This window comes from Hirundo rustica, chromosome 1 (assembly GCF_015227805.2).
Source record: "Hirundo rustica isolate bHirRus1 chromosome 1, bHirRus1.pri.v3, whole genome shotgun sequence".
Lineage (NCBI taxonomy): Eukaryota > Metazoa > Chordata > Aves > Passeriformes > Hirundinidae > Hirundo > Hirundo rustica.
In genome coordinates this window covers 42954343-42978489 of record NC_053450.1, presented here as the reverse complement: position 1 = coordinate 42978489, position 24147 = coordinate 42954343, and the positions used below count along the sequence as shown (strand labels likewise).

Genomic DNA, 24147 nt, shown 5'->3' with positions numbered 1-24147 from the left:
GGACTTTATCCAGTCACATTTTGAGTATCTCCAAGGCTGGAAACTCCTCAACCTCTCTGGACAGTTTGTTCCAATATTTGATAACCCTCAGAGTGAAGATGTTTTTTCTTATGTTTAAATGGAATTTCTTGTGTTTTATTTTGAGCCCATTGCCTCCCATCTCTTGGGGACCACTGAAAGGAGCCTGTTTCCTACCTTCTCTGGAGGTGTAGATGAGATCCCCTCTGAAGCCCCCCTTCTCCAGGCTGAACAGATGTAGCTTTCTGGCTTGGCTTGTACGTGAGGTGCTCCATTCCATTCGTCTTTGTGGCCCGTTGTTGGACTCTCTCCAGTTCATCCATGTCTGTCAGTCCTGGGGAGCCCTGGACTGAACCAAGCATTCCTCATGTGCCTCACCAGTGCTGACTAGAGGGGGAGGATCACCTCCCTCAGCCTGCTGATGATGCTCTTCCCAGTGCAGCCCAGGAGGCTGCTGGCCTTCCTTGCTGGAAGGGTGCTTTGCTGGCTCATGCCCAACTCAGTGTCCACCAGGACACCCAAATCCTTTTCTGCCACAGCGCTTTCCAGTCTTTTGGCTGTCAGCATGTTTTGGGGCATGGGGATGTTTCTTTCCAGGGAAGGGTCCTGCCTTTCTTTTTGAACATCAGCAGTAAGCTCGAAGAGGAATTGATAATGGCAAACAGTTATATTGCTGACTACAATGCAATTCTCTCACTGATCAGGGAAAATAGATGATTATTGGATACTTTTTATCTAAAGTACCTGTATAAAATTTCATGCTTTCTCAGAATGTGTTAATGGGTTATATATAAATATTTTCATGGAAGATATGATGTTGGAAAGAATTTAAACTGCTTGGGTTATGCAGTCCCTCTGAGCAGTGCATTAGGAGTTATTCCATCATCGCACTAATTGACTGTGAAATCATTGCTCAACACCAAGTCATTAAGTCTATCAGGATCTTTTGTCTCTGTTTAGATATCTGGTTGTTTCAAGTACTTTGCATTACTCTACCGATCAGCATCCTTTAATTATTTTATGAAATTAGGCTTCTGCTAGAATGGAAGCTTACTTCATGAGCTGATTATAAAACGGATGCCTTAGAATACATGTGCACTAAAGATATTTTTTTCCTGCAGGAAATTTTAAATTAGAAATCCTTAAGCATTCTCTGTTGCAATTAAGTTCTATCCGGCTGTTGCTGATCCCTCTTAGTAACCAGTTAGCTGGTTTTTATCTGTGTTAGTGACATTGGAATATTGTGGTCATTTAAGAGCTGATCCTGAGAAGTGGAGCAAAAGTTGATTTCTTTTGATTTGTCTGAAGTTTTTAAAGCTTTGTGGCACTTTGCTGTAGAAATTCAAGAGGCTTTGTTGTTTTCAAAGGAGGGCAGAACATAATGCCATGTACCAGTGCTGCAGGCAATGAGGCTTGCTCAGCACACTCTGGGAGGGCACCTGAGCTGCAAATTAGAGAGAATACCTGGGGATCAAATGTTTGTTCCTGCTCTTTCCTTAGCTCTCTCTGTCCTAGCTTTAAAGCATTTACTTTTCAGTTGATACCCTGAACCTGCATCTTGTAGTTATATAATACAATAAGAAGTAAATGTTGATGCTTTGATCATTAAATAACTTGAGACCCAACTAGAATGCTAGAGTCAAAGTGATTTTATTTCATGTGTGTGTTCTTATTGCATATTTTGACACTAGTTTACTTCTGTTTATCTGCTAATACAAAGGAAAATTATTTTCATAGCTTTGAGAATATTTTAGCAATCCTGTTCTAAAGCAGCTGATTTTTAGATAGTCAAAATATGGCCTGAACCTAGAAAGCATTGAAGGCAGAATGCCAAATTTTAGGCAATTTCAATAAAGAAAAATAGCAGCAAAAAACCCCGGCATTTTTAGTGTTTTTCAACAAATGATTTATTCTTTGCTGATCTAAGTATGATGTGAAAAAAAGTTTCATGTTAGACATATATACAACACTGAATTTTCCCAACTTTAGCAAGCCTGTGTACTATATCTGAAATCTGCTGGAGAAGAGTTTGTGTATGCAGTAGACTTGGAAACTGTTGAAGTCACCAGTTTCTAAAAGAAACAAAACCAAAACAAAAAACACCAAACAAAAGGAAAAAGACCCACAAGAAACCCCACCAGTATGCTCGTTTTTCCTTATCTGTCTCATATTAAGGAGCATAGAAAAGGAGGATGGCTGTCTGACACAGGAATGTTTACACATGCTAACTGAATTATCAAGTTGTTTGTTTGTGTTCTGTTTGCTTTAGGTGACCCAGTTAATACAGAGTTATCCATAGGGGTGGGAGGAGATGCTTGCTACAGAGGGAGGCCTGTGACTAAATCAGGAAAGCTTAAGCTTGATTGAATAACCCATTGCTGCTCTCCTTTCCCATCACTTTCCAGCTCCTCCAATGAACCACTGTCACAGTTCTAGGTCAGTGAGACTCTGTGAGCTCCACAGTCTGGGCATATGAACAGCCCCACAGGCTGTCTCTTCCTCTCCCTGCCTCCTTGCAGTTTCTTGCATGTCATGGCTTTTTTTTTAAATGCGTTGGTTTTACAAAGAACTGCTTTATTAAAGCATTGTCTGACACTGGGGATAAATTGTGGAAATGACAACTTAGAACAATCCGTAGTGTGCCATAAATCTAATAATCCTGTGGGAGGAGCAGCTGGCGAGGTGTGGGGTAGAAGGCGGCTGCTGAGAAAGCGGGGGCAAAATCCCTCTGGAACTGGTGAACAGCAAGCTCAGAGCTCAGCTGGGAGCTGGGTTCCTGCTGGATTAGGGCTGTCTCCTGAGTGGCTCAGGCTTCAGAGCCAACAGCATTTGCTGGTGGAGGATGGCATGGAACCTGTCAGCACGTCTGGACAACTGTGTTTTGCTCTTTGTAGGAAGCAGTGATGAACATGAGTGGTGCTGAGCAGGACCTCTGGTTCACATGCCTGCTTAATAAATCAAATCAAATAGGCCAGAAAGAGGCTGGGTTTCTGTTTTGTCTTAACCAAACCAATTTCTGTATCAGATGTCTGTCCAGTGCATCTCAAATTTATTCCTTGTTGGAGGGAATAGGGAAAAGGCCGAGTCAGAGCACAGTGCTTGTGGGAGCTGAGGCAGGGGACGAGCTGTGAGCCAGGCACTCCTGTATGGGCTTGAGTGACTCTATCAAACAGCCAGCACCAAGACATGAAAGATGGAGAGGCAGAGCAAGGCGTGAGGAGCTGGCTGGGAGGTTCCTCTGAAGGCACTGCAAACCCTTCCACACAGCTGATGCTCTGCTTGGGCATTTATGTGCCGAGTCATTGTGGAAAAAGAGTATCTGTATGCGCTCTTCACTTGCCATTTTTGCTGGTGAAGACGTTGCTCCATATTCTGATAGATTTGCAGCGTGAGTAATTAAAAGAAATAGGAAAACCTAAGGAGATCAAAACACATCTTCTGGTCACTATGGCCAACTCACTATGACGAGTTCACCAACGGGTTTAATTCTGCTCTGACTGAGTTTCAATGCCGTTGTCTCAGGGGTGGTTTGCATTTGAAAACAAAAAAGCAGAGAGGCAGTTTAGCTGAGTTTATTTCAACTCTGTCTTTCTCCAGGGAAATTGAGGATAGCTGTGTATGTTAAGAAATGGTCTGGGGGAACGCTCTTTTAACGGTGTAATTTTTTAAACTGAAAAGCTGCTCAGATCTAAGGGAACTTTTTATTCCTGGTTTGATGTTGTTTATTTTGGTTTTAGAGTTGCCTCACTCTCAGTAGCAAACTCACATTGGTAGGGAATGTGGTTTTTCCTTTCCCAAGGCATAACAGTAGTGGAATTTCCTCTACTGTCACCTTGAAGTGAGAGAGGGGATGGATGGCTGTAAAATCAATACTTGTGTTTCCGTACCAGGTTAATAGGAATGCATTTATTACAGAGATCAATATTGTTTATTGTTTACTTATTTATTGTGTTTTGCAGGTGCTGCTAAATCCAGTCCAGCTTCTAAACCAGGATCAACACCTTCTCGCCCATCTTCAGCAAAAAAAGCTGCACCAAGCAGCTCGGCATCCAAATCAGATAAAGATTTGGAAACTCAAGTCATACAGCTCAGTGAACAGGTAAATTTGCTTTAGGGACAAAAGCAGATGCATTCGTTGTCACAGGCAGACATGAAATCTAACATTGTCTTCTGATGAATGATGCTCTCCAGAATTACAAAGGGGCGAAAGTGGAAATAGTTCAGCTGGAAAGGGAAAAAAAGAAGGGAGAGAATTTATTGTAAAAAATAATGTCTGGCAGAGATGACTGATTTTTGCCAGTATTTTTAAATTATGATCTTAGGAGTGACAGTTAGGTCTTGCTGAAGCATGATAATTTTATTAGATGTTGAAATATATCTTTTATTTCACCTGGATAGGAAAAATCTGAGTAGTGTCTTCGCTCTTGTGTATTACAAATTTGAAATAAATCATTTAATGTGGCAGTGTGGAGGAAACAATCCTGTTTGTCATCCCAAGGTGTTAAGAGATTTTCAGTTAAAGTGAGACTAGAGCATTGTGCTCTGCTTTCTGGAAGGAAGGTGTTAAAGAAGCTAACACACCATTTTAATTTAAAAATGTGATCTACCTTTCTGAGAATACTTAGGTATGTTATAAATAATGTTCTGTGATACAATTTTAAAGGTTCAGAATTTCTCTAATGTTAGGAATGTAAGGGGCTTCATTTTTCTTTGTGCTCTGGAGCTTTACACCGTTCTCTCATTTCTGAACTGCAAAAGTGTCTGCACTGGACAAGAATAAACACCTGCATCTGGATTAAGACTGTGCTGTCAGAATGGTGTAAATGCCACTACTATATATGAGGGCTGATCCCTGTATTTGTCCTTGGTGTGGGAAAATGGAAAGGAAAAAACCTCATATTTTAGAGCTCCTGGCAGCTGCATTCAGGTACCAGTCGTTATTCTGGATCAAGTATGGTTTTCCACAGTTAAGGCATTTCATTTTCAGACTTCCATTGACCTGAACAGCAAATATTTCAGTCTGCTGGGGTACTGTTTGCAGGTTTTTGATGAATTGTGCCCTGAAAGGAGGTGGATGGATAGCCATATCCCAGACATGGCATTCTGCAGATTCAGGGTATCATTCTGAGCAGCAGAGCACAATGGGGTCCACTAACTTTCCAAATGGGCTCTAGATTGTTGCTGTAAAAGAAAAGCTTTTAAATGTTGCACAAGGAATGGACATGTATATTTTTCATGGAATCTTTTTTGTTTAATCAATGTTGAGCGGAGTTCAAACGTCGGCTTAATGCAACTTAAACTGTGACATTTGTACTCAGAAGTCAGAGTGTGTTTGCTTCAGGAGGAAGAGTTGGTTGGCATCTGAGCAACATAAAAATAATTGATCTTTACTGAAATGGACAGTCACTATAACATCCACTGCTAACATATTCCTAGCACGTTCCATGTGTGAAAACCTTAAGCTTTGTATACAAATAACCCTGAAGGAAAACTGATGATTTCCCTCACCACCAAAAAGAAGAAGAAATTTTGAGGATTTGAAAAACTGATTCTTTAATAGCTAGTTTTTAAGAGACATCATCCAGCTAGAATGGTCTAGAAGGCTTTTTTTTTCTTAATGCTGACAGCACTTGGTATCTCATTTCCCACTAATGGATACTTGTAAACCATGGCCATATTACACGAGCCAAAAAAGCTATGCTGCAAGCAGCTCTGAGCCAGGTTTTCCTGACCCCCAGTGTGAACATGCTGCAAGAGCCAAGTTGTCTGTTTTTTACTGCTCTGCAGCAGTTGTGGAGATGAGGGCAGCAGCCACTGTTACTATATTTCTGTGTTGATTTTAAGTAAGAAATGCTGAACTGTGTCATGGGTACCAGGGTCCTATGTGGCTCTAATAGTCTTTTCATCCCTTTCATGGATAGCAGCTGAGGGAGATGGAAACATCTGAACTTCCATGCAATTTGTAGCAGAAAGGTTTAATTAGTGGGGATGTCTGTATACTATGTTTTACCATAGTGTAGTTTAATGAGATATTTGCAATAATTGTAAGCCATCCCTAACATTTGCCAGTTAATGCCTCCCTACAATCTTAAAGTTTCTCTTAAAATCATCTTCGAACTGTGGCAGTAAATTAAACTCCAAAATTAAATTCCAAGGGGCGTCACTCTGCACTGGAACTTGATTACCCATAGCATTAAAATAACAAAGTGGTCCCTTTTGTGTCTTTGGTTTGTGCCAGCTCTCTCCCAAAGAGTGCCCGAGTGCAGCTGAGGTGACCACACAAACCAGGGGCTATTGCATACAGAGAAGGGACTTTTACATATGGAGAATGGTCCCAGGAACTATGAGCTGTGTGCTGATATACATGTAGTTTCTGAAAAGAGCATCATTGTGGCTTTTTGCCTAGAGTTGGGCCTAATCTGCAGCCTGGCTCTGCAGTCCTGTGAGCATCCATGCTCCCAGTAAGTGCCATCAGAGAAAAGACTGGTCAGTTGACGTGAGCTGTTCCTCAAGTGTCAGCCTTTTGGCATGCTAGCGGAAGGAAAAAGTAGGATGCAGATGTGCAGAGTATCTGAAGAAATATGGACTCACATGGCACAGACAGGCAGTTGGAACTGAAGGAAAGCATACCTGGTTTGGTTATAACAATGTTTATGATATACAGAAGTTAATTAACTCCATGCATATGTGAATGGTTTAAAGATTTTGTTTCTTTAAACAGCGTGAATGTGAGAGAATGAAAACAGGAGAATGTCTTCATAGTAAATAGGTCAGAAGGGGAGATAGTCTCAGCTATTAGCTGCCAGGTTTTCTGCTGAAGTTCATTGTTTTCCCAAGCTCTAGCAAGCACAGAGCAAGAGATCTGGAAGCAGTTACATTTTTATTCTGGCTGGATTCAGGCACTGCTCTCAAGCAATATGCTGTGGCAGTTCCTGAAGGCACATCCTAAGTATGAGGTCTTCATGTACAGATCAAAATATTGTAAACTCTTGTTTCAGTCTGCTGTTCCTACTTTTATTAAAAAAAAACAGTTAATTTTAAGGTGACTGGCCATTATATCCATAATAGATTCAAACTGTCAAGGGAAGACTTGAGTGTCACACTCAGGCAGCTGGTCAGAAATGAATTAGGGCATAAATGAAATGCCCTGAGATCTTGCTCTGGTAACAGGTCAGTTCTGCTGCTTGACACCTTTGAGAGTGCCATCAAAGGTCAGAAGAAGGCATCCCTAGCTCAGCAGTCATGGAAAAACAAACTGAAAGGGTTTAGCAGGCTATCAAAGCATTGTTTGAACTCTGCTGGTATTTTTACTAGTGAAGGAAATAAATTAACTTGCAGTAGAACTGGTAGCACAGAAGTTTCTGTTAAATCCTATCAGTTCACTGAAATGCAGTCTGATATGATTTCATTTATTTAGCATGTTCTATTTGGAAAACCATTTGTATAATTGCAGGCTTTAAAATGTGAATGCTAATTTGGCTGTGATTGGGATCAGTGTGTTTACTGTAGACAGCTTTATGTGCGATTATTTCTGTTGGTTTTTACTCTGCTGTCCTCCAAATTTCTGAGACACTTAGATGTTGTCCTGATTGTGTATACCCCATTACACAGAAGTTACATGATATGCTCCCACAAAACTGTTCTTTTTAAAATAGGTATGTATAAAAATATATTGCAACATCTGCCATGATTTATACAAAGCCTAATCATTAACAGCTACACTGCCCATGAATTATTTGCAGCAGTCCTAGTGGTGAAATTGAGGCTGACAGCGTAGCTGGAAGACTCTTGTGAACAAGGTTGGAAGGAGAAAGGTACTTGGCATTTGAGAGAATTTATTGGTAAAAACAGCACATCAGTCAGAGCAGGTAGGCTGTGGTGCACCCAGTCATGGCAGCAGAGTGCTAAAACACAGGTTTGTAAAATGTGGTAAGTGAAGAAGCAGAACAGAGAGGTGGAAAACCAGCACAGCAGTACCACATTGGTAACTAGAGGAACCTATTAATTTCCTAACTAAACTACTTGCCTCCTCTGCTATGTAGTTCAATGTATTTTTAGGCAAGGAGATATTGTAGGTTTCCCAACAACTACACGTTTATCCAGGCAAAATAATGTAGGTACTGAGATGAAAGTTTTATTAGTTACCACTACATGACATTTCTGGCAGCCCTGTTAGGAGACCATGGCTTAGGTAGCTCTGATTTCTGAACTGCTGCTTTGAGCTTCAGTATAAAAGAGTGCTGAGAAAACTGACCTTTAAGGATCAAGGTTAGGATGTGGGGGAGTGGTGGGGTAGCCTGATTTACTGTTCTCTGTGGGGTAAGGTTCAGTCTAGCACTGGAAAGAAAACTGGACTTCATTCTAAGCTATAAAATCGAATATGTATTTAAGGTTGTTTAGCATACAAAATTTGAGACTGTTCTTTTGCCTGTAGTGCTCCTCAAAACTGATGCATCCTGTCTTGGTTTATATGCAGGTACATTCATTAAAGCTTGCACTTGAAGGCGTGGAGAAGGAAAGGGATTTCTACTTTGGCAAATTAAGGGAGATTGAACTTCTCTGCCAAGAACATGGGGGAGAGAATAATGACCTTGTCAATCGGCTAATGGAAGTCCTTTATGCTTCAGATGAACACGTAAGTTGAAGCTTAATGGTTTCTTATTTCAACAAAAAAAGCTTAATCGTGTATTGGTATAGTATTGGGTCATATCCTGTATTTAGGCCAGCAGAACTGTAGCAGCTAGGATTCCTGTGAATCCTAGCTCCTCCCCAAAAGAGGTGGTTTGCATTTGCAATTGCAAACAACAGACTTTTTAGCTTGGGGAGAGGATTCAGGAGGTTTGTTGCTTTTCCCTGCTTCATTGTAGGTTTTGTATTCTGGGTTTGCTGAGCTTTATCTAAAATGGGAGGGTCTGTGTCACAATTTTAAATTGATTTCATATGGTTCTGAGCCTTTTTTTTTTTCATCTTCCCCCTATGTGCATGAAGTCTTTTACTCCTACTCTTTAATGTGTTGAAAATCACAAAAATTCTGGCAGAGGTGCTGTTCACTGTCTACAGCTGTGAACCTTCTCTGGCCTATGTGGCTGTGTTGGAGTATGTATGGTGCAGGTTGCCAAATACATAATTATATCTACAAAGATAATGCTCTTTAGCATTTTTTATCCTGTTGCTATAGGCAAAATTCTTCCTTGTGCAAACCAAATAATCCTCTATTAGCAAAATTTCAGAAGTGTATTGTCTGCAAGATTAAGCAAGAATCTCATTGCATCTTAGACTTAATGTTGTAGACACTGAACAAAGCAAGAAGCTGCAAAGGGTGCTGGTTAAATTCCTCAGAGACATTCAGGGATAATGATTCAGTGGAGATTTAGCTGAACTACTCCCATTCATGTTAACTAAATCCCTGTATGGATTGTACTGACAATTGACCCTTCAGTCTCCAGTGGAGTAAGGCTTTGGCTCCAGAGTGTACAAGCATCAACTTAATCCTTTGGCAGCACTGTGGTACCACAGGCTGTCTTACATCTGCTCCCAGAAAGCTGTTGCAGCAGTAGTCAGCTGATTTAGTTTTATATCAAAACTAGTGTTGAAGGAATTACTAATTCAACATAATTTTTCTAAAAGAGTCTGATGTAGGGCCTCTGATATTTGAATTAGGTGTGAGAACCACAAGTTTGAAGCTAACGGGTGCCAATGCTCAGATGAGAAGCGACAAGGGAAAGAGGATTTCTTCAGCGGTGCAGAGAGAGTGCTAGAGAGGAAAAAGAGGAGGAAACCATTATTTTCACAGGAATAAACAATGAGACAAATTTGCCAGTCATGTGATAACAGGGTGAAAGTGTTACATATATATATGGGTCAGAGAAAATGTCCTCTGGATTCAAGAGCAGTGATTTATTTATAAAGCAAAGCCAGAAAAATCTCTTCTCCCCATACCCCTACCACATCTGTCTGTCTGTTGGCTTAAACAGCATAGTGGTTCTGCACCAAGGAATGCATTTGTTGCTTTTCCTTCTGCAGTCTTCCTCACTGGCAAAACACATTAGAAAATGTTCTGCTTCAGTCCATTTCCCAGTGTTTTATCTGCTTCTTCCCTCCAAGCCTTTCTCTGTTGAAATCGTCCATGCCTGCATGTGAACTACATATAACAACTGTGCTTTCATCTAAAATGTGGCTGCTGTTGCAGTCTGGGTGTGTCACTGCAGCAGGAGCACACTGCTCTTCCAGAGAGGAATACAGAGGCCGTTCCTCACATAATGTTTTTGTTCCTTTTGGTGGGAGACTTGATCTCCTCAGCTTAACAGATGGACTGTGACTTGCTGAGGAAAGACCCAAATGCATTAGCACTAAACCAGAGACTGTAGCTTACAGCTGATTCAGACCTTGCCTACTTTTGGGGTTTGGACTTCACTCTCTTATTGCCCTGCTTTGCCCTTCAGATCTGGGGTTTTTGGTTTTGTTTGGTTTTGGTTTTTTTCTCTATCTGTAATGAATTTGTCCAAAGTTAAATTATTTATCTCGCAGTATTTTGTAGGTTAATCCCGTGGTAACAGCAGTTTGGCTTTCCTAGTCAGATCATGGAGCTGTTAGGTGAATTGTGTGTAGAATGATTCAAACTGCAAGTATAGAGTTTAGTCCTTCAAAGAATCATTCCCCAGGTGTTTAATTATTGTAGTATTGCATTGAAGAGATTTTGATTAGATTAATGTCTTGAGGTGGGGAGTGGGGTAATTATTTTTCTCGGAATTTCAGTTTATACTGTAGTTTCAGTTATGTCACCTCCTAAGCTTCTCTTTTGCTTAATTCAATAAGAACTAATTTTTTAAGACTGAAAAATTTTTTTGGTTTTGCTTGATTTTGGTGAATTTGAGCAGCACAAATATCAATCCAGTTGTTCCTTCCCTTTAGAGCCTTCCTTTTCCCTGTTAGAGTTCTGCTTAAACCTCATCATTATGTCTCTGCTCAAGCAAGAGGGATATCTCGTCTTCTACAGTCATTTAACTTTTGGTTGGTCAGTCTGTAGACCTTTGTAATTTTTAATTATGAATTGATCATTTGTAATCCTAGTTCTTCATCAAAAACATCAAAGTTTTTGAGAGAGAACGGTGCTCAAAGTGCTACATTTGAGTGGTGGAAAGATGTGGCTCCTACTTTTCAAGCTCTCAGTGTGTAAAGCATTTGGCCATGTGGTACTACACTAGAAGAGCTTCAGAGTGATGGACGAGAAGAGGCCCTGTGTCTGGGTTATGAATCTCAGAGCTGTTTAGGTCTTGGTATAAAGCAGAAATGTAGGAAAGCTTTTGCTTTCCTACACAGGCTGTTGTGGTTCAGTTCATGTAGAAGGTGGGAGAATTGCTCATGTTGGGTATCTCAATTGCTCTGCTCAATTTCCCAGAGCAATTGCTCAAAATGCAGCTGGTTTGGTAACTTCTTGCTCTAGCAGCTTCTATATCTGCTGCTTTTGGAAAAGGCCCCTACCCTCCCCAACACCAGGTTGTCGTGGTCTAGCTCGTCACTCTACAGGCACACCTGAATACCGTGAGGCAGATGAATCTATGAAGGGTCAAAAGGGACCATCTCTCTACACGGGAGACAGATGACCATGGTCATGTAGCTCAAGCCAGAAATAAATGCTCTAAAAAGCTCTTCTACTGCTTTCCTTTTTAGGGGATGCTGTTCAATGAGATTCCACCGTCCCAAAGTAGTTGAATGGTTCTCTTATGGTTCCCATTTCATTTATTTATACAGGCTGTAGATACTGAAAAACATGTCCCAAGTCTCAGAGCAACTTTTGAGGTAGTTACATTAGAGGATTCTCTGTTTCCATCAAAGATAAACCAAAATAGGCAAAATTGGGGCCACCCCTAGTCTTCAGAGCTGTAGAGTAGATTCCACTCCCTGTGCTTGGAGGCTTTTCCTCATTGTACAAATGAGAGGAAAACACGTACATGACCCATAAAGTCTGCACAAGTGGGCTTTCTAATCGTGCATCTCATAAAGTCATCATCCACAGGGCCTGTGGAACATGTGCATGCCAGAGCGGGTCACCTCAGCACAGGAGGCTCATGATAGATGGGGTTAAGGCAGCATCGCTCACTGCAGCTAAAGAAGCTTCAGTTTTCTCACCCTGCAGGGCAGGGTCATGTTCTCCCAGCTGTCAGCTCCTCCCTGTGAACCTCCTGTTCTCTGCACACCCTGCACCCTTGCAGCCCATAGCAGGAGCTGCAGTTTTTAAGTACTGCTCACAAAGCAGTTTTGACGTGATGTACCTACTGTATGTAAGAAGGGCATCATTTCCCCCAAGGGGCCAAACTGTGCTTGATTTCAGCTGCCCTGATTGATGTGTGACTTCTACCTGGAAATGGCACCTGAGTGATAGAAAGCTTGCTTTCAATTGAAATTGGGCTGTTTCTATATGTGGTAAATGGATGGCTCTTTCCATTGTATCAGCAAATGTTAAGAATCTTACTCTGCTTTTGCCCTTCAGAATAAATAAAATATTTATATTTTATTGCCAGAAGGGAATTTGCCCGTTTCATAAGCTGCTCTGGGACTATTGTGGGGAAACGAAAATTATGGCCTTCCTTCTCTTTTGATTTTTGCCTCAAATTTGAAAACTTAGCAGTAGCAATTTGTTAAAGTTTGTTGTTGAAGCCGCTTGCTTCTAACAAAAGTTAGGGAGCCAGGCAAGTTCTGCAGAGGTAGCCCACTGGGGATGCTGGATTTTGAATGGCAGCTCAGTGTCTTGGAAAAGTGTTTTCCTTTGGAGCTGCCTACGGCGCAGCAGTACTAATGCAGGGCAGAGCACACATGAGAAGGATCTCTCCAGCGAACCGTGCTGTGGAAAGATGGAAAGCACTTGAGAGGAAAGCTGCAAATGCAGCTGTGCTTAATGGCAGTCCAGAAGGGATGCTCTAAAAGTCAGCCAGACTTTTTGAGCTCAGATAACATTGAGGTCAACTCAGGTTACTAGCCCTGTTGCCTGTAATTTGAAAGTTGTTTAGAACTGGTGTCACCTGCAGTGAGGATACAGCCTTTCCTTGTGTCAGGGATTCATCTTTCAGTGGGAATGTATATTCAAAGAGACAGCTTTGGATAATATTGTGCATAAGAACAATGGGAAATGATTACTTAGTAATTAGGGCTTTTTACAGTAGCTATATAAGTCAGTGAATATGGGGCTCTTCCCCCCAGCCTCCCCAGGAAAATGTGTTTGCAGCACTGTGGGATTTAGCATTATCTTGGGAAAGTAGTATGCTTGACCTCAAGAAGGAGGCTGTGTTGAATTTTTAAAGCAGGTGATAGTAAAAGTGTCTTGTCCATTTAGTGATCTAAACCTTGAGAGAAAATTGTGTGAAAACTACAGCAGACAGGTTCAGAAAACCTTGGACGAGCTGAACATGGGAGGACATCAGGATGCTACAGTACAGCATCTAACTGTTGGCATATCACTGTCTGACTGTTCAAAATGTTCGCTCACCAGAACAGATAACAAACAGATAGTGATGTTGAAAGCTGACTTTTTTTCTAGGGAAATACCAGTACTACATATCCCTCAATTAGAAATAAAGTAAGTACATTTTAACGTAATATTATGAGATGCTGATTTCCTCAGGTAACAGCTCATTTTGTACTTTCTTGCATGAAAATTGTTTAGTTTTATGCTACAGTGAACACCATGGGGCAAGATTACATGAGGAATGCTTTCTTCTGAAGTGTTTTGGGATCTTTTTCTCCCTACAGGAGAGCCACACAGATGAGCATGAAGGTGAAGAGCAAGTCCATGAACAGCCCCAGCAGCAGGATGAGTACTGACTCACGCAGCATCTCTGACAATTTTCGTTTTGTGTGAGAACTTTCTTCTGGAGAATGGAACATGTGCGGCCTCAAACTTGAAATCAGTTCACTCCCAGTCTGCCATTAACATTTATGTACCATAGTGAGTGCCAGCCAACCCCTGCATTCTGTACCAATACTATGCCAAGACGCATTTGCAGACGTCTTCTTTCAGTGTATCTTCCCAAGAGGTTGTAGGGCTACATCACCTACTGTACATCACTGCAACGTCACCACTTGGCTGCTTGAGATTTGTTCTGCTCTTTAAAAATATATATATTTATTTTTTTTTCCTTTTTCGTCTTAAGTATGATACACTTGTAACTTGTTCTGACATATTTATATTGGCATTTTGTGTGGCAAGAAGTTCTGTACCACTAGCTGTGTCTCTCACTTTGTGGTGCTTTTGCATTTTCTAGTACATCTGCCTTGGGGCATCAATTTGGCCGAACAGTTGAAATAAAGGGATACGGTGGATGTCATACTCAAGCCATAACGATGAGGTTGTGCTGTGGAGGAAAACGCTCGTGTTGCTCACATTTATTCCTTTCCTGACTTCACAAATGGCAGGCAGAGCATCTGTTTCACGGGGAGATTTAACCCCTGTGTTAGGAAGCTTGTTAGAAAGCTGCATGGTATGTTTTTTTGGCCGATTTCTGGAGGAACAGACATCCACTTAGGCTTTTTGCAAAGCTTCCCGGTTTCCTAACTAGTCAGTAGACATTTCCCAGCTTTTTTTCCTTTCTGAGAATTCCAGTCCCAGCCTCCAGCCGCAGCTCTACCTCTGCAGAGCTCAGTGCTGAGGGAGGAGAAATCTCCTTGACACAAGTGTAGCTGCAGGACACGGTCTCTACCGTCATCCTTGACTTCCTGCCTCTCAGAAAAGGAGAAAGTAGGCCAGCCATTTCTTTCCACTTTCCTTCCCCCTTCCACTGCCCCAGTCATACAAGTATAGAAGACAGGAATTTTGTCACAGTGCAAAGTATGGGGGAAAACAGCAACAGCACTGGCCCCGAACTGCACCCCAAACTCCCCTGTATGTGGATGGTGGACACTTCACTGGTTTAAGGCTGCTTCTGAAGGATGGAGAAGCGGTGAGGAGTCCTGAAGGCAGGGCACACAGGGCTGAGGGTACAGAGCTGGTTCTGCGCTTGGCTGACCTTCCTCCTTCGAGGCCAGTGTGGTGCAGAACCGTGTGTGCACTGGAGATTCTGCGGTGGGAGTGTTCCCTTCCAGAGTGGTCCCTTGGCCCTGTTCTAAATGGTGGTATTTTATAAGCAGAGGTATCTTGAAGTATAAAAAGCATTTCTTGTTCTTCTCTTACCACTGTGCATGGTAGTCTCTCTGGCTGTTTAATGCCTGGCATTCTTGGTCTCTCACTTCACTTTCTGAATTCTGCTTTGTTGTGCTGATTTAGCAGGTACGTGGAAGCCCCATCCCAACTGGTATTCACTGAAAAACTCCACAGCCTATTGAACAGCTAAATCGTTCTATGCATTCTTAGGCTCCTAAAGCCTTCGGTCCCCAGCCTACGCTTCCACAGAAAGGTTTCCAATGAATCAGCCCCCAGGCACACACACACGTGCACGTGCAGTTTTCCATTCCTAATCAATCTTCTGCAGCTAAGTGGCTCTTAGTTAAATGTGAGAACCCTGCTGTTGTGTTGCACCACCGACAATATATAAAATGCTGTTGAGCACCAGAACAGGTATTTCCAGTTCCTTGATCCTCCCCCTGCACAGCAGAAGAGTTTCTGGACCCTGCAGGCTGAAGTTACCCCAGCCCTGCACCCAGTATTGACCTCGCATCCTACCCAGTGATGAAATCAAAGTACTGCAACCTGCAGGCCAGCACTTTCCTCTCCCGTTTCAATTGGTTACAAATAAGGTCTGGTTTATAAAATCGTGTTTTTTCCAAAACAATTATTTCCAAGAATCACCACAAATGGGGGAATTGTCATTTTTGTTGTATTTGTGTTTATTAGAACATATGTACTTATTACAATTGTCATTGTAATAAACAGTAGTTCTTCATAATACTGTTGAAGAGCAGTTACTAATTTTTTTTCCAGACTCCACAATGTCCTTTAACCTTTATGGGATCTCTGAATGGGGCAAGGAGTTTGGGATCAGGCTATAAACTTAATTTCATCAGCACGTCTCTGCTTACTGGAGTTCATCCTTCCGCCAATACTTGACCAGGTGCATGGAGAGCACTTCAAGGGAAAACATATTTCTGAAAGTGCAAATGGTTGGGGTTGCTGAGCTCCCCAGGCAGTTCATAGCCAAGCTGTTGTGCCTCTCTTCTTTTCTCTCTTTTGAAGCACATGTGAAAAAAAAAAAAGAAAAAAGAAAAAAAGCTGAACTTCGTTTCCTGAAAATTCCTTATATCCTGTTTCTGATCTGAGGACCATAGCCCTCTCACTGCTTTTATCAAGGGGAGAGTGACTGATGTAGGGAGCCAGGGCAGTGAAATTCTTTGGGGGCACCAGAAATGTGGCTGTGCTGAGGGGAGAGCAGTGTTCTAAAAGGGGAAAGAGTTGTCCTTCCCCCCCACCCCCTGTGAGTAACCCATTCTTCTGTTATGGTTTTAATATGCATTTGTAATTACCTTTACTAAATAGCACACCATAAAGCTTTGGTTATATATTAAATGTAAACTGAAAGGAATGTAAACATATGTATTGTTAATTATAAATAGATAAGTAATGGCATAATAGATACAAAAAAAAAAGTCTTATTCAGATGTATCAGTCATTTTACATTATCCACAAACTGTCGCATGATAGAGTAGATTTTTGTCTGAATATGTGAATAACTTGACTTGCGTTTATCTTTTTACATATTTAATAAAAAAATATATGTTAAAATCTGTCTAGCTCTAGAGACTATTCGGAACATTTTAAAATAATAATTTTCTGGATTAAATGCATTTTTTTGATTCATCAGGGGCTGCATGTGGGAGCAGGAAGAAAAAGACAGCTGCTTTAAAAACCCAGAAGTTCACTTATCCTATGTCTGTGCATAGCATCTGTTTCCCCAAGAGCTCAGCAACCGTATTCCCTTTTATAAATCAAAACAGAAAATGCATGTACGTATGTGCATGTAAACAGCACATTTTTCTTTATGGCAAATGCTTTCAGATTTTGGAGTGCAAACTCCCTTGGGTATTAGTCCACAGCAAAACTGGCAGCAGGCAGGAGGCAGAGAGAGCACTACAGAAAGGTACCAAAGCTCCCAGTGGGCTTCCTTGCAGTGGCCAGGTATTCAGGGATGAATATTCAATGCAGTACCTAAAAGCCACCTAGATTTTACATTAAAGTATGAGGTTTTGTTGGGAGACAAGGGGGGAAATTCATTGTAGTTCTCACAGCTCTGGTCTTTCATAGGTGGAGTAGTTGCTGCTCAAGCGTAGGAGTTCTGAGCCTTGGATCAGGACCCTTTTCTTCTGTGTTGAAGTGGGCCTGTTGTGAGCCACCAGCCTGCACCCCACTGCTCCAGGTATCCCTGGGCCTCTGACAGAGGAGGGGGGGATGAAGCAGGGACCAGAGGAGCCCACTTCCAACCCAGGTGTTCAAACCTGGGAGAGCAGCTCTTGTTTAGTTGCTTTTCATAAGACCAGGAGGAAGGCATGTCCTTGGGTTAGTGCAAATGCTCTAAAGCATTAAAAATATATATATTTTCTAGTTCAGATAAATGAAAACTTTCTGCCATAATGTTGTGACCAAAAAAAAAAATTTGTTAGACTGTTAGGTCATCTACATACCTGACTGCAAAATAAATCTGTGACTGTACAGCCCTGTGAACAAAAGCATTTCTCTTCCTATTCATTGAACCAGTTGCCATCTATGATGGCTAATAATTCAATATATACGCTGTGCAATACATGATCTCTTTTTATACTTGGCTTTATACAGATTGTAGTGACAAATTGCTTTAAAGAGGAAAAAGGAAGTTATTTGCCGTGTTTTCATACTGAAGGTGAAAGAAACTGGCCAGAGATTAATGTCCTTTAAAAGTGACACCTGGTTTCTCTTTAGAAAGGTACAAGTGCAGGCAGGTTGTGGTAGTTCAAGTTTTATAATTTCATTTAATGAATATTTCAAAATACTCCATTCCAGTGCATCAAATTTCACTGCTTCTGTGACCCTTATTTCCAGCTGTTTCCTAAATAAGTGCAAGACAGATGGAAAAAGGAAGCCTGTCCACAGTTTTCTCCAGTACAACCACATGCAGTTTGGAGTTATTTTTGTTTATTGTATCCTAATTCTTTTCTCACCAGAATTTCCTCAGTACTTGTGATGGAAAGGTGAAATAGAAACTGCATTTATAAAGCAGGTGAGACTTTTGTGGCATTGTATCAGGTATTGGATGTAGTAATTCATCAAACGTTGAGACTGCTGGGTGTATGCAGCAACATCAAACTCGTCAAATAGTCAGAAGTGCCTTTGTTGGCAAACCTCGTCAAATAGCCTTCAGACTTACTCCAGGGGAGTCCTTGGGTAGTTAGGGAGCACCTCTGTGCTCCTCATGCTCCCTGGGCATCACACAGGGTCAGGGCATGGCTGCCACACCGTGGGGAGGAAGTCTGGGAGATGCCTCTTGTAGCTGCACTGCAGTGGTGCCGAAGGGCATCTTCCCTTCCCTGCCCAGCTCTGGGCAAAACCTCTGCTTTGGCAGTGCAGCATGGCCTGTCCCCTCTGCCTAGCTCACACCTGGAGCTGCTTGAGCTGTGACTCATCTGATGTTCATTTGTGGGGTGGGACCCTCGATGTGTGTGTTTGGTAGGTGGAACATGGATTCTTTCAAACCTGAAGGAACTTTCCAATATTTCTGCTTTGTGGAGAGCAGAAGCTGATGTGCAGGCTTGTCTCCTGGTGCCTGTGGTGAGGGCTGCCTGGGGAAATCAGCCCTGCTGGTTTGGGGGTAGGGCAACTGCTGTAACAGGCAGCACCAGCTTAAACTGAAGCTGCTTGTAAAACTTGCCAGTACTCAGCTGAAAATATTAATAGGAGCTACTGATGTAGTAGTACATACCTCCTATGTAAGTAGTATTTACCTCCTATGTAAGTTAGCTGTGGGGGGAAAATGATCAGGCTGGTGATAAACCCACAGAAACAGTTTAAGAACTGAAAAATATGAACTTCAGAGTCAGGTCAGCAGCTCAAAAATTGCACTTCCACCTGGCTTCTGGCAAGTGAGATGGTTAAATAGCTAATAAACGTGCCAGGCTGTCAATCACTTCCCTCTGTGCTTACCTTGGGGAAGTGGACAGATTGTTTAATTAGTGCTTCAAGGCCACAAAAGCCCTCTGGCTAGGGCAGCATGTGAAAAGAGATGAAACTCAAATTCTTACTCCCTCCTCCAGGGCACACAGAAAACCCACGTGTATTATAGATGAAGGGAGCAGTTTACATCTGCATGCAAACATGTAATGTTTAAATTTTTTTTCTTGTTTCTTTTTCCTATGACATTTTCTAAAGCCACAAGAATTTGCTTCAAGCAGACGGGCAAATAATGACTTGTTTAGCATTTCGTGCTGGTAGATGATGTTGGACTGAAACTAGTTTTGAAAAGAAATATGCAAATCTTTGAAGGTTTGCTGGCCAAATTTATTTTCAGCTGTTTACCTTTGTAGGCTATATTGTTTGTTGCTACTGAAATGTAAACAACATGCTTAATAAATAGAAGGGCCAGCTGCTGCTGTATTAAGCCTGCATTTCTGACAGGTCAGCTGAGACTCCTCTTAATGTTGAGAATGGGGCAAAGGCTGTACATTTCAAAAATACTTTACACTACCCATAGCTTTCTGAGCTCATTCTCTTGTCTTCACACATTCGTATGAGGTGAGAAAAAGACTGAATGTGCATAAGCCTTTCAGGAGGTTGTGTGGAAGAAATGAGTTGTGGGAAAATAAATATGGCAAATGAAGCAGGCACAGATGTCTGAGTGGGAAGGATGTACAGGGAGGGTTTGCATTGCTGGGGTCCCACTGGTGACTAGGCTGGGCAAACCCAGTGCTGGTTATAAACCAGCAAAGATTTTGTGTAACCCAGCATGGATTTATCCAGGACTTTGGACACAGTGGTAAGGAGGAGGAAGACAAAAGAGAGGCGAGTAACATGGCTTGGTAAAAGAATATCGACAGAACAACTTGGTAAAGTTCTCTGCTGGACAAGCATCTTCCTCTGAGATGAAGCATCTCGCTGCATAGCTCAATTGTCGCAGTGGTTCAGATATCTGTACTGTTCTACTCTTTGGTTATTTTAGTCAGATTCATTCCAACTGTTTATCACATCAGAAGAGCTCCATGTCAAGTGTTCCAGTCTGATCGTAGCGCAGGTGTTCACTCTTGGACGCGTTTCTTCAGGGAAAAGATGTAAATGTTCAAGTGCTCACTCAGCTGCCTACCCTAAAGAGAAATCGCAGAGATTAGCATCCTGTTTTGTATGTGCTTCAGAATTCACTGCCTCTCCTCTCCCAGTACAAGGGGGGAGGACCCAACCACAGTCCTCACATACTTGGGCATCCTTGAGTACACAGGATCGGCAAGTATTCAAACAAGAGAGCTGTTTTCCTTACATTCCTCTTGCAACACACTGCTGGGAAGTTAAATGGCTACAGACCAGATTCACAGGTGACATAAGCTGTGATGGAGTTGGGCCCCTCAGTCAGTTGTGAATTTTGACCAGGTATTTGCATTCCAACCCCCACCAACAGGCCCATGTCAATGCTCAGGTAGACTCTACTGTGCCACCAATGTCTGCTGACAAAAGGCTGCTTTCAAGGAAAAATCATTACATCCCAATGGTGTGGCTTAAATAAAAGAACGCTGACCAGCTCCCTCTGAAATGAGACCTTTGCCATGCAAGGTGTTTTATCTAAAAGCTAAAGCCATTAAAACAGCTGCTAAAGGTTCATTTGACAATTTAGAAAAAGTGGGCATCAATAAGGTAAAACTTAATTTAAGCAGCAATTCAGATGACAATGACAAGACTGAGATCTAGCAGACACAAAAATGTGCTGGTAAGATTGAATGAACTGGAAAACTATTCATGTCACCAGCTTGAGAGATGCTAGCAGAGGGCCAAGAAAAAATTGGGACAGCTATTTTGCCTGCAGATTCAAAGCAAAGTTGACCTTATTTTATTATTTCTATTTATGTCACTTTGCATTTTACCTTCCTATTTTTTCAGTCAAGTGACCTTAGGAAGAAGAAAGGCAAAAAAAGAGGGCTGGAAGCTTTCATGCCACATGGACCTACGTAAAACCAGTCGATAAATATTCTAATTCCGATGGGTTTAAAGCCAAAACTAGTGGGCTACGTTGGAATAATTCAAGTCACCGGGGTTGCTGCACATGCAAAAAAAGGCATCACCTGCAATAAACTGATTCCTTTTTTTTGGTAACTTTAACTAAATAAAACAACACACAGGACTTTAAAAAAAAAATCAAAACATAAAAATTCAGACTCCCAGACAACGCCCCGACCAGAAACTCTTTCCAGAGCCCTCTGCTCACCACGCAGACCCCGTAGTGCACATGGGCAGCCGTGAGCAGGGCAGTGAACACGCCAAGAGCCGCCTCTTCCATGCAGCCCAGCAGGCCGGAGATGGCCGCGTACACCACCAGCGCCAGCGGGAACAGGAACCAGTGGAAGAGCTCCGGCCGCGTGCTGCTCATCTGGCAGATGATCACCTTGCACTGTGGGAGCAAACGGGACCTGGTGAGAAGCGCTGGGCCAGCCCCGAGGGTCTCAGGGAAAGTTACTTCCAATTTCTCCACGAGTTGCTTTGGGTGAGGGGGAAAATGGAGCTACGGTTCAAGATGGGGCTTGTTTCTGGTGAGAAGGCTGCTGTAGGTACACACCTTTCTGCCTCACTGCGTCCCAGAGGAGATTATTCAAATTTAAAATACACCCTTTTCTGGAGACAGTGCTTTGATGCTCTTGATAAGCGGAAGGACGTCTTCGCAAAAGGGGAATTTGTTTGCCAGCTAATGTTTTCACGGAGGCTCCTAAAGTTGTGATCCCAAATCAAATGTGCCACCACTTAATCCCTGGGAGAGTGTGCTGGTATTTTAATCATATGGCCTGACAGAAATATCTTCTGGTTCATTGTATAGAAGGGAGGGAAGACAATATATGACATTTTCACATCCTGTTTTTCTTTTCTAGAACTCCTTTATGTACTAAAACACCAATTTCTTGGCTCGGTCATGGCGGTGGGCTCCCTGGAGACGTAGCTGGGGGGCCCAGAGAAAGGGATCCCACTCAGAATGGCAGAAAAAAATGAATATATAGTGCATGGTTTAACTGAAGGCAATTAGCTTAATTCTACTGAGTTCTGGAAACATAATGAGACTAATTCACTTAAAATTCGGTATTTTAAAAGCAATTAAGCACACCAAAGTGTTTTGTCTGGTTTAGGCTCCTTAAGAAATGTGTCTCTACCATGCCTGTTACAAAAAAGAAAAGGAATTTAGGCACATCTGAAATATTTTATTGATTTAAGTTTCACTCAAAATGAAATGTGGTTAAAAATAGATTTTATGTATCCTGAAAACAGCAGAAGAATGAAAAACTCATTCCCTGTGCAGTGCCTGAAATCTTATGACAGCAGTGGTAGGAGTCTGACCATAGGAAAGAAATACTGGCTTTACTGCCTGTGCTGTGGAAGCTGAAGAATGCAAAAATAAACCATGAAAGAATAATTAATTTTGAATAGTGGAAGAAGTAAGCCTTTGTACCTAGTGTTAATATTTTCCCTTACATTTTCAGTATTGATTGTGAATTTTTTTAATGACACTGGTTTTATGAGTCCTTTGGGAATAATTCCAGAGAGCATCAGAAATTGCTAAAGCAATCTATAACCTATAATTTTTCTGGCTACATAACTGTACCTAAACATAGGTTGGATTTCACATCGTTTTAAACCGTTATTATATATTTGGGTGACCAAATACATGGTCAAGGGTATGAGAAGGTCCAGATACTGGAATGGCAGGTAGAGAAACATGGTCTGCAGTTTGTGATCTGCAGAACTGGTAACGGAAACCCAATGTGTCAGGCTATCATGGAGAAGAAAAGTATTGCCATGACAAGCCTTCCTCTGATCCTGGAGGAAACATGTCTAAGGGACCAGAAGGGGTGGAAAGAAATGCAGGCTTGATTTTCAACTTTAGAATATTGCAAATTCCAACTAACACCCATACATCTTTAATACTTGTTAAAATTTTCAGCTAACATGCATACATTTTTAATTCACACGAGCCTCCAACACTGCAGTGTATGTTTTGGGAAAAGAAAAAAACAAGAAAGCCTGAAGAATACGTGTCTGATAAACTGCAGCCTGTAAAGAAACTTCTGGTTTGCCTCACTATTATTTTTCTTTGCAAGCATCCTGCCTCAATCACTCTTGGTTGGTTAAGATGTATGTGCAGAACGTGCCATCCTCCACACTCTGAAAGCATTTTCCCTACTGGCATGAAGCAATTGTATTTCTCATTGTGGAATCTCTACTATTCTCTTAAGAAAAAGAGTAGATTAGGTAATGAATAATGCATACAATAAAACCTACACATCTGAAAATCAACTCATTTTTGTGACATTAAGTCCTTAAGATGGAACTGTTTGATTTGTGACCCTCAGAAATGTACACTCATAGGATACATCTAACATCACAATTATAACTTTTTTTTTCCATTCCTGAATTCAGATTTCTAAAGGGGCTATGCTTTCTCATTTGAAACCTCCCATTTTTGAAGATCTGTCTCATAGCACAAAGCACCTCTAGCCTTTCACTTTTTATACTGGATGTAGCATTGCTCAGTGGCAAGATTTTAGATGGTGTTGGGAACTGCTTTCCTAAGATGACACTAGTCACTATCCTCTAGGGTACTTTTGCTAACATGCAAGAACACCTTTCTGCTTGGCTGCTCTCCTGGCTTCCCCCAGAGAAGAAAGCCCTGGGTTACCTGCAGGGCTCAGCACCACTGTCTGGCTGCCCATGCTAGAACTGCACAGAGGTTTATGCTGTCTCTTGGGAATTAAAGGGGGGAAACTGGTCACCATGATGTGGTACAGGAGAAACTAATCTGTGAGCAGAGAGGCATCACAAGGCCCCTAGAGCTGTTGACATCTTTCCCTACAACACACTGTCGGTGGTATGGCCTTTTGCTAAATGGTGAAGGGAAAATGCAGGATCAGCTGAACTGCAGGATACAGGAATGCATGCACCACAGTAATGGACACAAGAGCAAGGGAAAGCTACTAGCCCTCCACTCTTGCTAG

At 41.9% G+C, this 24147-nt stretch overlaps 2 protein-coding genes across 5 annotated transcripts in view; one reads left to right on the top strand and one right to left on the bottom strand.

The window, feature by feature from the left end:
• Positions 1-15893, top strand: part of MAPRE2 (microtubule associated protein RP/EB family member 2) — a 98602-nt gene extending 82709 nt beyond the window's left edge. For all 3 annotated transcript variants that reach the window (XM_040087864.2, XM_040087854.2, XM_040087874.2), the window contains 3 exons: positions 3978-4117; positions 8495-8653; positions 13765-15893. In XM_040087864.2, the coding sequence (XP_039943798.1) occupies positions 3978-4117; positions 8495-8653; positions 13765-13836 (371 nt within the window). In that variant the 3' untranslated portion in view covers positions 13837-15893. The remainder of the gene's footprint in view (positions 1-3977; positions 4118-8494; positions 8654-13764) is intronic.
• Positions 15894-19446: 3553 nt separating this feature from the next.
• LOC120764082 (ethanolaminephosphotransferase 1-like) overlaps positions 19447-24147 on the bottom strand; it is a 55344-nt gene continuing 50643 nt past the window's right edge. For both annotated transcript variants that reach the window (XM_040087833.2, XM_040087842.2), the window contains exons 9-10: positions 21378-21560; positions 19447-20268 (exon numbers count right to left, since the gene is read on the bottom strand). In XM_040087833.2, the coding sequence (XP_039943767.1) occupies positions 20203-20268; positions 21378-21560 (249 nt within the window). In that variant the 3' untranslated portion in view covers positions 19447-20202. The remainder of the gene's footprint in view (positions 20269-21377; positions 21561-24147) is intronic.